The sequence below is a fragment of the Fusarium musae genome, chromosome 8 (assembly GCF_019915245.1).
Source record: "Fusarium musae strain F31 chromosome 8, whole genome shotgun sequence".
Classification (NCBI taxonomy): Eukaryota; Fungi; Ascomycota; class Sordariomycetes; order Hypocreales; family Nectriaceae; genus Fusarium; species Fusarium musae.
Window position 1 is genome coordinate 56,648 of NC_058394.1, and position 13,351 is coordinate 69,998.

The 13,351-nt window shown below is 49.2% G+C and overlaps 6 protein-coding genes across 6 annotated transcripts; 5 read left to right on the forward strand and 1 right to left on the reverse strand.

The window, feature by feature from the left end:
* Positions 1–1,748, forward strand: J7337_010223 (uncharacterized protein; the record flags this gene model as incomplete). Its single annotated transcript, XM_044827809.1, has 7 exons — positions 1–175; positions 233–275; positions 323–408; positions 458–590; positions 643–1,273; positions 1,340–1,527; positions 1,580–1,748. 7 exons carry the CDS (start codon positions 1–3, stop codon positions 1,746–1,748), a joined length of 1,425 nt encoding a protein of 474 aa, XP_044676363.1.
* Positions 1,749–3,691: 1,943 nt separating this feature from the next.
* On the forward strand, positions 3,692–4,570 carry J7337_010224 (uncharacterized protein; the record flags this gene model as incomplete). The annotated part of the gene is made up of 2 exons (XM_044827810.1): positions 3,692–3,760; positions 3,815–4,570. 2 exons carry the CDS (start codon positions 3,692–3,694, stop codon positions 4,568–4,570), a joined length of 825 nt encoding a protein of 274 aa, XP_044676364.1.
* A 1,922-nt stretch (positions 4,571–6,492) lies between these two features.
* Positions 6,493–6,930, reverse strand: J7337_010225 (uncharacterized protein; the record flags this gene model as incomplete). Its single annotated transcript, XM_044827811.1, has 1 exon — positions 6,493–6,930. The coding sequence occupies one exon, from the start codon at positions 6,928–6,930 to the stop codon at positions 6,493–6,495; it is 438 nt and encodes a 145-aa protein (XP_044676365.1).
* A 385-nt stretch (positions 6,931–7,315) lies between these two features.
* Positions 7,316–7,971, forward strand: J7337_010226 (uncharacterized protein; the record flags this gene model as incomplete). The annotated part of the gene is made up of 2 exons (XM_044827812.1): positions 7,316–7,642; positions 7,693–7,971. 2 exons carry the CDS (start codon positions 7,316–7,318, stop codon positions 7,969–7,971), a joined length of 606 nt encoding a protein of 201 aa, XP_044676366.1.
* A 786-nt stretch (positions 7,972–8,757) lies between these two features.
* J7337_010227 (uncharacterized protein) lies at positions 8,758–9,247 on the forward strand (the record flags this gene model as incomplete). Its single annotated transcript, XM_044827813.1, has 2 exons — positions 8,758–8,916; positions 8,972–9,247. The coding sequence occupies 2 exons, from the start codon at positions 8,758–8,760 to the stop codon at positions 9,245–9,247; spliced, it is 435 nt and encodes a 144-aa protein (XP_044676367.1).
* Positions 9,248–10,371: 1,124 nt separating this feature from the next.
* J7337_010228 (uncharacterized protein) lies at positions 10,372–11,355 on the forward strand (the record flags this gene model as incomplete). Its single annotated transcript, XM_044827814.1, has 1 exon — positions 10,372–11,355. The coding sequence occupies one exon, from the start codon at positions 10,372–10,374 to the stop codon at positions 11,353–11,355; it is 984 nt and encodes a 327-aa protein (XP_044676368.1).
* Positions 11,356–13,351: the final 1,996 nt, after the last annotated feature.

Here is a 13,351-nt window from a genome sequence, read left to right on the forward strand (position 1 = left end):
ATGTCGGCGCCTGTCCAGACTCAGCCTGAGGAACCTGCGCTCAGCGTCCAGGGTCCCCCCACTGGCGCTGCTCAACCCGCTGCCTCAGGGGCCTCTACGCCCATACCTGCTTCGCAAAGTCGCGTCTCATCTTACCACGCTCGAGGGCAGTCATCCGCCACAACACTTGATCAAGGTTGGTGACGGTAGCTGTTGGGTTGACATCACCAAACATGACTGATAACAATAACAGACAGGGTCAAACGGCGCTTCAAGAGTTCTCGTCTTGTTGGAGAGTATGTCAAAAGACCTAGGAACTTGAGTACCTGACTGACTTGCCCAGATACGAGAAGCCATGGCTCAAGGAATGGAAGCGCGAGATCAATTGGGACAGTATCATCTTCTATTCAGGCGTTTTCATTGCTCTCGGTCAGTTCGCTGTCACTCTATAGCTAGGTCGGCCACTGACAACCCATAGGCATCTCGGGTTTCATAGCCTGGAACACTGTCCGAGTCATCCCCCACAATGAGTACTGCCTCATCATGGATGACCAGTTCTCTAAGCTGGACCCAGAAATCTGGAGCCATGAGGTTCAAATGAATGGATTCGGGTTCGTGCTACCGCCCTATCACCTGGCTGCCCTCGCTGACCATCATCAACAGTACTGGATCTTTTGACTGGACTACTACTGACGAGTCCAACTCCTACGTCGACGAGCAGGGCCTTCACATTGTCCCAACTCTGACCCTCGAGACCACTAAGATCACCGAGAATCAGATGCTGGACAAGTTTGTCGTCAATCTCACTCGCGACGGCACTTGCACTTACACGGACCAGCGTCTCTCGAACCTCACATACAATAACCCCTGCTGGGCACGTAGCAATGCTACCAGTCGAGCCATGATCAACCCTGTACGTTCTGCTCGTCTCACAACGTCAGGTAAGAAGACCATCAAGTATGGCCGCGTCGAGGTTGAAGCGAAGCTTCCTTCTGGCGATTGGATGTGGCCGGCTATCTGGATGATGCCCCAAGATAATGTCTATGGAGAATGGCCTCGCAGTGGTGAGATCGACATCATGGAGTCGCGAGGTAATGATGCTGAGACATACCCGTTGGGGAACAACATCGTGAGCTCAGCGATGCACTGGGGAACATTATATGATACAGATGCCTTCCGACTTAGTAAAGGCGAGTGGGGCTCTAAGCGTACCAAGTATTCGGATAACTTCCATACTTTCGGCCTGGAATGGAGTGAGAATTACCTTTTCACGTGGCTTGACGGAAGACTACGTGTAAGTGCATACGCGCCACTCCCAAAGCTCACTTGTGCTTCTTACTGACAGTACTGTCTTTCACAGCAAATCGTGTACTTTGACTTCACCAAGAACAAGAACATGTGGGACTATGGCAAGTTTGCTGGTATCACAGTTAACAAAACAGTGTACCAAGACACCTGGAGTTGGACAGGACGAAAGAACACTCCATTCGACCAGCCCTTCTACCTTATTCTCAACGTTGCCGTTGGAGGCAATAACGGCTGGTTCCCGTAAGTTTCCCCCGCTTCTACTAAGAATCCTGAACTCTAACAGATTGTCCAGTGACAAGATGGGCGGGAAGCCATGGTCAGATGAGAGCTCAGAGCCAATGCGCGACTTTTGGGACGCCAAGGACACCTGGCTGCCAAGTTGGGGCAATCAGAAAGACCGGGGCATGATCGTCCGATCGGTCAAAATGTGGCAGGAGGGAGCTTGTCCAATTAAGAACTAGAATGTTTTCTCTTTTTCGCTGGTGCAGCTATTAATATTTGGGTTCTTTGGGTGGGGGTCAGGTTAGACAGCGCGATTTCAGTGGACAGGTAGAGTATAGAGGCATTTCATCAGGTACATGGGGTGAATTGTCATTGTTGTTTATTAGATAATTCGGTACTATGGGAATTTAATCGGTGTTCACTTCAAGCTACCCACTATACCCTTCTTAAGTCCGAGCAATCGTTGGATATACTTGCTCCGTAGCCCTAAAAGTCTCTCGCCTCAATCATCCTTCATTTATCTCGAGGAGGTGACTACTGTCCGTATCAGACGCTCAACCGGCTGTGATGTGACGATGTCACGGTCTGTTGGCGCTAATTGTGAAACTATTGATTTTTGACTTCTACGCATGGACCTCTTTTTCCTTGTCCGACAGCTCATGATTTTCCCGAAACGCCGAGACTAGCAGCGGCCGTTAACAAGCCACCCGTATGCTTACTATCCACTCTTTTTAAATCGAGGTACGATTTACAGAGAAAGTCAATCACCACTAGATGTAAAAATTTAGGATTTTACGCTATTAGTGGGGGGGAGTTGCTCTGATTAATTCGTGATCATTTGCATCGTTGGTGACTTCATGGCTGCCCCGACTCACGTCTCGACCAGGGGCTGTTACGAGTTGTTATCTATTCATATGCTTACCCCTGCCCGACCTTCAAGGTGGCTACCAGATCTAGGCAAGCGAGGTTAAACGAGGGCCTGATACCTTGATACACTCATCTGCTCTTAGAGTCTTATCTTGAGGCCCACCATGACCCTGAGCCTAATGCTGCACGATTACGCAGTACTGACTGATATCACCTAAGTTTCCTCTGCATTAAGTTTCTTCGCCAGAACCCCATTTTCAGGGCTACAGGGCTGTGAAATAACGATAATTAGCCGTATAGCATGCTAACGGTTTTTTTCAAGTAAACCCCCTTTTATTTTTGAGCTCGAGGCGGGAAACCGCCCGTGGTTTCAAGACAAAGAGGAGATAAGATAGAGAATATATTGCCTTATCAAGCTTAATTTATTGTTTGTTGGCTTTGCAGAAGGCCATGCAAGTACACAACTTTTCCCTGACCAACCCGCTATCCCATCCAGCCTCTTGAAGCCTTGCCAGCGGGACAAACATGATAACACCTGAGCACTATTGGCGGTAGCCAACTGCACGACTTCCAATGCTTGGCCAACGTTCAACTTCCAGACCACCAAACTAAGCCCAGTCACTACAGCTGAGCAAGAAAAACACACAAGCGACCTCCCTCAGCGAGCCACAACCAGGCAAGCGTGACTCAAAATGGATTTTCAGCTTCAGGGCCAGCGGTGAATCTGCCCCCATGTTCTGGCCCTTTCGTATACGCTTCAGCGTATAGCGCTACCGGCAGCTCCTACAGACTAGTGATGCTCCTCAACTGAATATGGGAGATAGCTCGTGCTCTACTGGGCCAACTTCCGATTTTACGAAGCGTAGAACACCCAGCACATGCGTCTTCATGGCAGCTTCACACTTCTCGTCATTTGAAGCTATTCGCTAACCCCTGCACAGCATTGACCCTCCTCACCTGCGTTTGTTGTTAGCACATGCTCAGCGTTCCGTGTTGCTGAGTCCAGACCGGCCAACATCAGCCACCTCAAGGGAATATTGCCCTTCTTTGGCGTACATGGCCTGCACAGCAATGAGACTATGGAATGCCCCCGTAGACTATTGAAACCTCTCGCTTACTTTGAAATTGACTGACCTTCAGCTTCGATCATTATCGAGCCTAGAACATCCAAGTCGAGGGCTATCATGTTTATAAAGTGTAGTGTATGCCTCATGCAGAGATAAAGATCGTCATCAGAAGTACCTCATCGGCTTTATCTTTGGTTCCAACCCCCTACTATCTTCCTTTACTTGCATAATCACGTCAAGTTAGCAAAATGATCGCCAGTACCTTCGTCCTTTTCTGCGCTGCTGCAGCTGTCGGTGCCATTCCGGCCCAGTCCTTGGTAGGATCTCCATCCCCCCTGACTCTGTAACTTCACACTAACACTGCACTCCAGGATGCCGAGATTCTTCGGGCTCGTGCCGTAGTCACGTCCACTGATGGCATCTGCGGTGCCTTCAACGGTTCCGCCAGCTGTCTCGGCACTGGCTTCGGAAACTGCTGCTCCCAGTTTGGCTACTGTGGAACGTCTGATCTCCACTGCGGTACTGGCTGCCAGACTGGCTTTGGATCTTGCGGTACCCAGCCAGGTCCTCAATACAAGGACCTAGGATGCTTCGTTGATAGCACCTCTGCCCGTGTCCTGCCCACTCTGATCAGCCATGCCGGAAACACCCCCACCAAGTGCAAAGCTGCTTGTGCTGATGGTGGCTTTGCCTACGCTGGTCTTGAGTTTGGCAGCCAGTGCTGGTGTGGATCAGCTCCTCAGCAGGACCTCGTCCAGTCCCAGAGCTGCAACATTGCTTGTCCTGGTGACAGCACCTTGACATGCGGTGGCAGCAATGCCATTGAGCTCTTCGCTACTGTCCCTACTTGGATGAACCTTGGCTGCTATTCTGACACTACTCTCTCCCGCACTCTCAGCAACTCTCTCAACATCGCCGGTAACACCAACAAGAAGTGCCAAGATGCCTGTGCTGCCGCCGGTTACAAGTATGCTGGTACTGAGTTCGGAAACCAGTGCTTCTGTGGCAACACTATCGACAACTCTGGTGCCCCTATTGCCGCAAGCACCTGCAACAAGGCCTGCGCTGGAGATTCTACTGCTACCTGTGGCGGACCCAATGCTCTCAGCCTCTTCTATCTCCTTTAAGCTAGTAGTAGATATTTGTAGGTTTAGTATGAGGTGCAATTAGGATTTAAATCATTTATAGTAATAGTTGTTCTTCTAGATATAGCTTAATATACTAGCCATCACCTGCATGTTACTATAGCTCTTTATAACACAGGGCTTTTTCACTATTGGGCACCACTAAAAAAAGCTGGGTCACAGTCAATGCCTTGGATTCAGACATAGTATTGGCAATTATTAGATAGAGCTAGCAAGGTTTCTCAGTTCAAGATGCCGAGGATGCTGTAGGATAGATTAGATAAATGATTAGATAAGTGATTAGATAGGTGATTAGATCAACCAGCTAAGATTGGCTCAGGCAGGTAGCTATCAATAAACATGCATGATCTCTGAATTAACGGCAGGGTTGGCCTTTTGAAAAGGCGGAAAATAAGCGAATGGCAAGGGAGCCAATCGCTACCCAGTCGCGGGTTACCCTACGCTTCCTCCAGTTTATCAATCTTCAATGGGTGAAGTCAATTGTGCTCGGGAGAAATAGAATAATATAACCAAAGCCTAAATGTGACCTATTTCGCCCTTCCAAATACCCTTTCCATACGTCGGTCACCGTTTCAGAACACCAAGCCGATCATACACTCTAAAACCCTCTTCACAGGCAAATCTCGGAAGCTTCTTAGGCCCAAGTGATCACCATGGTCACCTCCCAGCATTGAGAATAAGATTGACTGGGACGGCGTTGATAACAAAGCTTTCAAGAACTCAGCCAACTGGAACAACACAGCCTCAGCTGATACCACCAAGAGACCTGCTGACTCTATGGTCACCCTGGCTGGACCTTGTGAACAAGGTACTTGCCCGGACCATAACGCGGCATTTGACCAGGTCTACACCTTCAGTGCAGTGCCTGTTCCTCCCAGCAACCCAAATGACCCTCTCCTCACAATCTTCTCGTCTAACTCCGACACTCGAGTCAATGACTGCAACAACTGCCAGCGCACCAAGGTCGGCATCAGTCTCGGTGGCACTGTTGCTGGCGGCTGCTTGGACTTCACCTCGTGTGGCCGTGCCAGACAATCTACGTAGACCCCCGCAAACCCCGCGCCGACCGTATCTGGAAGGATAAGAACATCAAGACGTGCTATAGCTTGAGGGTTGAGGATCTCAGAACAGTTGCGGTTTTGTTAAGTCACGAATTGTCTTACACCCTATCGGGGAGACTGCGTGCAACTGGCAAAGGGATTTTGCCACTAAAGGAAGGCACTGCAAGCAATTGGTATAATATTCTTACTACCTTTAACACAAAATATCAGAAACGGGATTGGTTGGGAACTGGCGCAAAGAGCTGTGGCGGGATGCAACCAGGGTCAAGTTAAATAGCGCAATATGAAAGCTTCTTGACTTATAAGATAAAATGCTTGACCGTATTAGTAAGAGACTTCCATGGAAAGGGCCTCCATCAATTCCGAATGTCCACAACAAATTGAAGAATTCGGACAACTCTCCGAGGCTAGCCATCAGTTCACCCTAGTAGATCTGTCGCAGTAACCTTGGAGCGCAGACTCACGCCACCACGTGCTGGCTGATTCAGTGTGTTTTAACCAGGAAGCAAGGCGGCCGATACGAAACCAGTATGGTAACTGGACTCTTCTGTCTTTGCGCCGCGTATTTCTTGATCTACCGAGGTTTGAATCTACAATATCTGCGCTGAGACCAAGCCTTCTGCTACGGCATCTACAGGATTCACAGGCTAAAGGATACTAATTGAGGTACTCAACTTAGTGTAGATAACCTCTGATCTGAAACTGAGTACTGTAGAAGGAATCTCGTAGCTACCATTCCCTCTACCAATTCCGTGGTACTTGGGCTCAAACAACCTCTTTACCGGTTTCATTTGCCCTGTGAGTGATGTTGCCCAGCTTCCTCTGCTTGCGCCATTCCTCGGCCTAACGAACTCCGAATCCATGATCAAAGACGACACGGATCTCCTCAAAGGTCATTCCAGCAGCGTCGGGATAGCAGACGAAGACAAAGACAAAACCTAGGAAAGACAACGCAGCGTAGAAGCCAAAGGTGCCAGAGGGGGATATTCCGCGCATCATTGATAGGAAAGTGGACGAGACGATGATATTAGGTCCCCAGATGCACATGTCGATCATCATTGTTCCCATAGCACGGACTTCCATGGGGAGGAACTCATTGGCTTGCCAGGGCACGCAGCCAAGACCAGCTGCGTAGCTAGCAACGAAGAGAATCATGGAGACAAGAACAACAATGGCAGGCCATCCAACTTTGTCATCTGTGAGTTCCAGAGTCTGCCGATCGATGGGTATCTTGGTGAACACTCCAGCTGCCAGTAGAAGAAAAACAGGCATTCCCCACATGGTCCAGAGTAAGAGTTTGCGAGGTAATTACTGTGCAGGGTAATGAAGCCATGGCTCGTGATCGTCGCTCCACCCATCTTCCAGTACCAGGCAAGTCTATCCGTATCAATGGCTAGTCTCTCCGCGATGTCTGACCCGCTATTCGGTGGAAGAATGGATGGCGCCCAGAAAAGCAAGTCGATGCTGAATCTGGGCAATCTCTTCCGTGTCGAGTCCACCATTCCAAGCTCGCTACAGACAGCCAACTTCAAATGGCAGCAAAAATGACCGCCTTCGAAGACAATTTTGTCCACCAAGAACATGCAGATGTGAAGAGACTATGGGAAATCATCCGGGGGAAATACCTATGTATCAACCCTCTCAATCTTACACTCTCCTAATTATCATGGCACCTCAGAAGCTCAAGATTGCTGCTGCTGGCCTCGGCCGCATAGGCAAGCGTCATGCCATCAATTTCCTCAGCCGGACACCACGCGCAGAGCTCGTGGCTGCCTTCACCCCCGACCCCACCGAGATGGCCTGGGCCAAGGTCAACCTTGAGCCTCATGGGGTAAAGCTCTACGACGATTATCAGACGATGATCGAACAAGAAGGTCTCCAGGCCGTAGTCATTGGCACTGCAACCTCGGTTCACGCCGAGGAGGCCATCCAAGCTATGCAGAAGGACCTCCACGTTCTCTGTGAGAAACCTCTATTTACGAGCATTGAAGTGGTTAGTACCATTGTTGACGATGTTCATGTCACCCAGTCTAATTGTCCTAGCGTCGTCAAGTAATTGCCGAAGCCAAGAAGCTACCTCACTTAGAGGTCATGTGCGGCTTTTCCCGCCGCTTCGACGACTCCTATCGCGATGCCTTCAGCAAGACCCAACAGGGTGCCATTGGCAGACCCACAATCATCCGCAGTCGACTTATCAGTTTAACGAAAATAATCTGTTTCCCTTCAATTTTTTCCAATCTCCTCTTACGTTCAGACGTAATGCTTTTCAGCGAGCAAAAGTACGCTGAAGCTCAATACTCTCCTGATTCCCGCTACGCTTAATTGAGCTGACGTGGGGTATGGACTTTGTACGATGCAGACTATGAGAAGAACAAAGTTACATTGATTCAGTCCATCTTTCTCTGGGACATTTGTATGTAGACGATGAAGATCGCCTGGGTCCTTGGCACTGGAACGGCATGGTTATCAGCCTATCTCATACGATCGGTCTTCACATGCTGATATCTCCCTCACGAAACGGTATAAAGCCTCTGTGGCGTCGCATCTGGTGGTGTACTCACTATCGTCAAGTCTGGCTATCAATGGGCCAAGGTCGGCCCATGCGGATATCTCTTGATCATTGCTCAACTCCGATGCCAGAACTATACAATACGAGTCCTAGCTGTTCGCCTGAGTACCAACACTTCATACCCAAGGATCTCTGTACGCTTCTTGGTATATGGCTAAAGCTGATAGGAGTGACACATGTCAGGGGAGAATATTATCAGCCGCCTATACCATCAAAGGCGCAAGGCCTTCCAGAACCATCATTGAAAGGGATGAGAACGATATTCGAGCCCACTGGGTCCACGACGAGACCGATGGCCAGAGTGCAGTACTGGCTTCTCATACATATCAATACCGACTTCACACTCAGTATGGTCCCTACCGTTATAGACAGTCATTGGCTAAGTATTTCACAGGGCAGCTATCATAGCTCCTTACAGACCATTTCTCCACGAAATACCAGACAGAGTTCCAGATGATGAACAGGACTCTTAGAAAGCGCTTGTAAAAAGCAAGATTCGGACTGCAGCCGCTCATGCGACCCATGCCATTAAGTCTATGATGGCAGAAGATCTGATCAAGTTAGCCCAAACGATTGCGTACGTCCTCAAAGCTATGGAACATGAGAACCCCGCTAATGAACTATTGATTACTCAGGGTGCTTACTATCAGCCCACCGATTCAAGTCCATTTACTGGAAATGGCATTATCCAAGTCGTCGTCTGGAAAACTGGCAAAGCATAAATTGGCCCTGTGCTTGCTAACTCTATATGAGATGCGAAAGTACTATGTATCGACAGATGCAGCGTACAAGCTATTTGACCACGCGAGGATGATGGTGGAGAAGTCACTGCGAAACGATGATATAGATTCACAAGGTTCCGCAACCGCAGCTGACTGCTTTCAAGAGCCACAAGGAATTGAGACATCAGAATGGCTCGACGACTTTGCCTCTATGGGCTACGAAGTTGCATCTGTGGGGTTGTTCTATGCTTTATGGATACCATTTGCAAATCTCACACCAGACGAGTCTTTAGATGGTTCGTTCTAAGGAAAGTCAGTACTTCAAGTAATTGAGACTATTGAAGTTGATATTATCAACTTTATCTTTAACTTGTAATCAACTACTCTTCCTACGTAAATATTTAATAAAGCAAAAAAACGTAACATGCATGATTGTAGTGAGTCGCGTTGCCACCCTGGCAGGGCGACCCTAGGAACATAGTTCGTGGCAACTACCAAGTAGCCTGTAGGTGCAAGATCGGATACCACCGACGGTATTGACGAAGCTCAAGGCGAACCGACGTGACACGTCGCTCAGCGTTAGCCACCACAAGATATGGGGCTATCTGCTGACGGCCATCTCCGATGCGGGCAACTGATACGAGCTTTCGAGCAAGGCATGAGATGAAGGTATTCATGCTGCGAGTGGGCAGGGAGAAGGTTTCCCGATACGGTGACTCATCTTGACATAGAACAGCCGGCAATGGTGACGCGCTGGTGTAATACCACACTGGTAGACGTGCACTCGAACTTACGTGGTTCGAGCGACTGGCCAACTACCGCACTAATGAGTGATGTCGCTGAAAAGGAAGATTGGACTCTGATAGGCTCGGGAAATTGAACAATCCACGTCGCCGGCATCGGTCAAAGTCTCTCCGATGCATTGTGAGCAACCTTCCCCTGATTCTCCGCGCCATTTCCCCACATTAACAAAGATAATTGGGCTTGTGACAACATTTTGGAAGACTCTGGGGTATGGGGTCTAGGGGCCCGTCTTGCCGTGCCCAGTCTACTAAGCGAGGCGCCGATTGGCAATCACTTCGCCACTCTCGGCTTGAGTAGAACCGAACCCAAGCAGTCCCCAATTCAGTATACGGCGTTGGGTGGCCGAGGCAGGTGCCAAATTCAGACTACCGTCAATCTGGAGATTACTATTGCAGATGAACGGCCTATCTATCGGGTTGTTCATCAAACATCGGTCCGGCGCTAGAGTATTGGAGTCCAGACACCCGATGCTAAGCTCCTCTTCTGAGGTTTCTACTCTTGTATGTAAGTTGAACGAAATTTATAAGAACAACTTGATTTACCGGACAGAAGAAGTCACTACACAAGCATCTTGAAACATCGTTCCACTTCAGGAAGCTCATATACGACCGAGATCAAAACAATACCATGCCAAGTATCCTGAAGAGTGGTGTTCTAGCCGCGTTGGCCGGCGGATTACTGGCCAGTGCCAACACCAGTAATTTTCAAGGGGTCAATTGGGCTGTACTCGGAGACAACTTCGTGAATGGTCCACTAGTCCTGCGCGGTCTCAGCAAGTCAGACGACTATGATACCGTCCGAGCCAAGGCCGACGCTATCTACACCGGTCTTAAAGACAACCTCGGTATTAATACCATCCGATTGCCAGTCAATACACTCACTGTCAACTCTACCTGGTGGGACTCCTACACTGGAGTCATCGATTCCGCCACTGGCCACCAGCTCAAGGTGATCTTGGGCTACTGGGAAGATGGCGCGGCTTCGGGAGGCAAGATCGTCGACTTGAACGCCTGGAACGCTATGTGGGATGCTGTGGTTGACCAGTACAATAGCAATAGCCTCATCTACTTTGAGCCAATGAACGAACCTCACGGCTATACCGCCGCCCAGTGGACCAACGTAGCCGCAAACTGGGTCGGCAGACACTCATCTTTACCCAAGGGACGAATCCTCATAGGCGGCACGGGTTACTCCCAGAACCTTCAACCCGTCTGTGACGACAGCCGTTTGGACGGGACCTTGCTGTCCTATCATGTCTATACCTTTTTCAGCGGTGCCAAAGATTACAACGGCTGGGTTCAGGCCTACAAAAACGGCCTAGGCAATTGCGCTTCGCGTGCAGTCACAACCGAGTTCGGCGCGCCAATGGACACGGGTCTCAATTACAGCGACCCTAATAGCACGAATAACTTTGTTCGATACATCCGCGCCTTGACCGATTCCATGCGCGAACTCAAGATTGGCTCGACCTATTGGCCGGCAGTTGGTGGCAAGGTCACCGCAGGCCAAAGCGATGACTGGTATTCGATCCAAAAACTGCATGGCAGCGGTGTCGACTTGACCCTGAGCACGCCCAGCGATTCCGGTGCTGACCGGCTCTTTTATGGCTGAGGCCGAAATATCTGACGAAAAGAAGCAGGCAGTATCATCAAGAGAGTTCAGGAGGATTTGACAGTGTAGTTAACTTAAGAGGCTTAGCATGTTCCAATTTTGAGCGCTATAACAGATACCATAAGAACCCTCTTCTAAACTAAGTAATAGTGCGAAACCTCGCTTCTGCATCTGGTTCAAAGCTTGGGGTTATACCTATTGACCGCTTGCTTTTCCCTCATCTTCCGTTCAACGGCCCTTCTGGGGCTGATCCCATCGACATAACCTACGAAAGGAGCCCCGACCTGATATCCTAGCATGTCGACTAGCCGAGGCGGGATGTCATTCAGCTTCTCCCAATCTACCGCAAGAATCTGATTCTCTAGCGGACGGACCCACGGCTGGCAATACTGGACTGTGAGTGCTCTCCGCTCTTTGTCCGACACATTCTTGCCCCCTCTATGCCATAGCGTACCTAGAAAGTAAACCACGCTTCCATTTTCCATGATAACAGGCTCCGCTTCGTCAGCCGCCGGGACACGACTCGAGTCCCACGTGTGCGACTTTGGAACAACGACCGTAGCACCATTTGTGTTTGTATAAGAATCTAGCGCAACCATGATTGCCTACTTGGGTTAGCCATCGTGAAGTCAATGGGAGAAAGTACATACGGCTCCAAATGGGCAATGTGGACGTGGTATCGTGATAAAACCATCATCGTGATGAATTGTTTGGGGGGTTTCTCCCGGTTGGGTGTTGATGCTATGGAATGCATTCAGAAGAAAGCCTTGGTCCAAAAAATACTCATTGAGACCCAGAATATCAGGATGAAGGACAAATTTGTCAAACACTCTTGATTTATTAAGCAGAGCGTAAATACGAGTCGTTCTCAGCCCTTCGAACTTGTTTCGGCCTCCAGAGGCGGCCGGGCCGGCCTCTCGGCTAGACGCAAGACGTCGTAGCTCTGTGTTCGCTTCTTCGACTTCGGCATCGGTGAAAGCGTTGGGGATTATAACGTAACCATTTGAGATTGTTTCATCGATCAGCTTCTGCAAATGGGGAGTGACTGGTGCCTTTTCGCCCAGCCGTTTCGCTGCGCCGGTCTCCCGGTTGATGATAATGGAATTAGGGGCCTCAGGCTTTCTCTCCATGGCTTGATTGTAAACTCAGGTGATCATGTAATCTTTGATGTCCCAAGAAGGACTGGCCCTTGGATTTATGCTTTTCTGAGGCCCTCTTGTCTGCTACACGCGTCACTAGCTGTGGGGATAATGTGGGGAGCCGAGGAACTGAGTTCCCCTCCCGATTTAAGCTCGCAACCATGAGCCTCAACTGTAAATAACACTGAGGGATATCTTGGGTCTACTCCGTACAGGTCCGGTAGTTGAGACTGCTTCCCAACGGCCACGTCATCACGGCATTGATGGGGAGAGGATATCTCCTGATGCAGATGGATCAAAATCCGAAGTCTATATAAAATCCACACAGCTGATTGTTGCCCGCATGGTTAGACCTATGAGATAATATGTAAAGGCCGAGGCAGTAAGTGTAGCAGGTCGAATAAGGGTATTTACAGAGTACAGAGTAGTTGAATGTTAAACTGGAAGCGCTATTAGCTACTGCTAAACTAAAGTAAGCTGAGTTATTCCTATATATAGGGAGAGGTAAAAAGGAATAAGGTTATTTCCGCTGATGAAAATTGTTAATTATCCCCCGGACATTCTATAAAGCTAAGTTTCAATTATATATATAATAATTTATCTCCTTGCTGTCTTTAGGGAGTTGCTATACTTGTGAAATTGAGATATATTACAGGCAGGCAGGCTAATGACTACCATAGAGTTATGACCGGTCCTCTTTATATCTCTCTATTAATCCATTTCCTCGCCGCTACGATGCCTGCGCTCAATGCTCCTAGCCGTATTCTTTACTACAAGACGTTCAGCTCGAACAGTACGGCGATGGCTAAGGCAGAGCCCGCCACTCCTCTGCCCAATTCTCGGCACCCCATAGATAA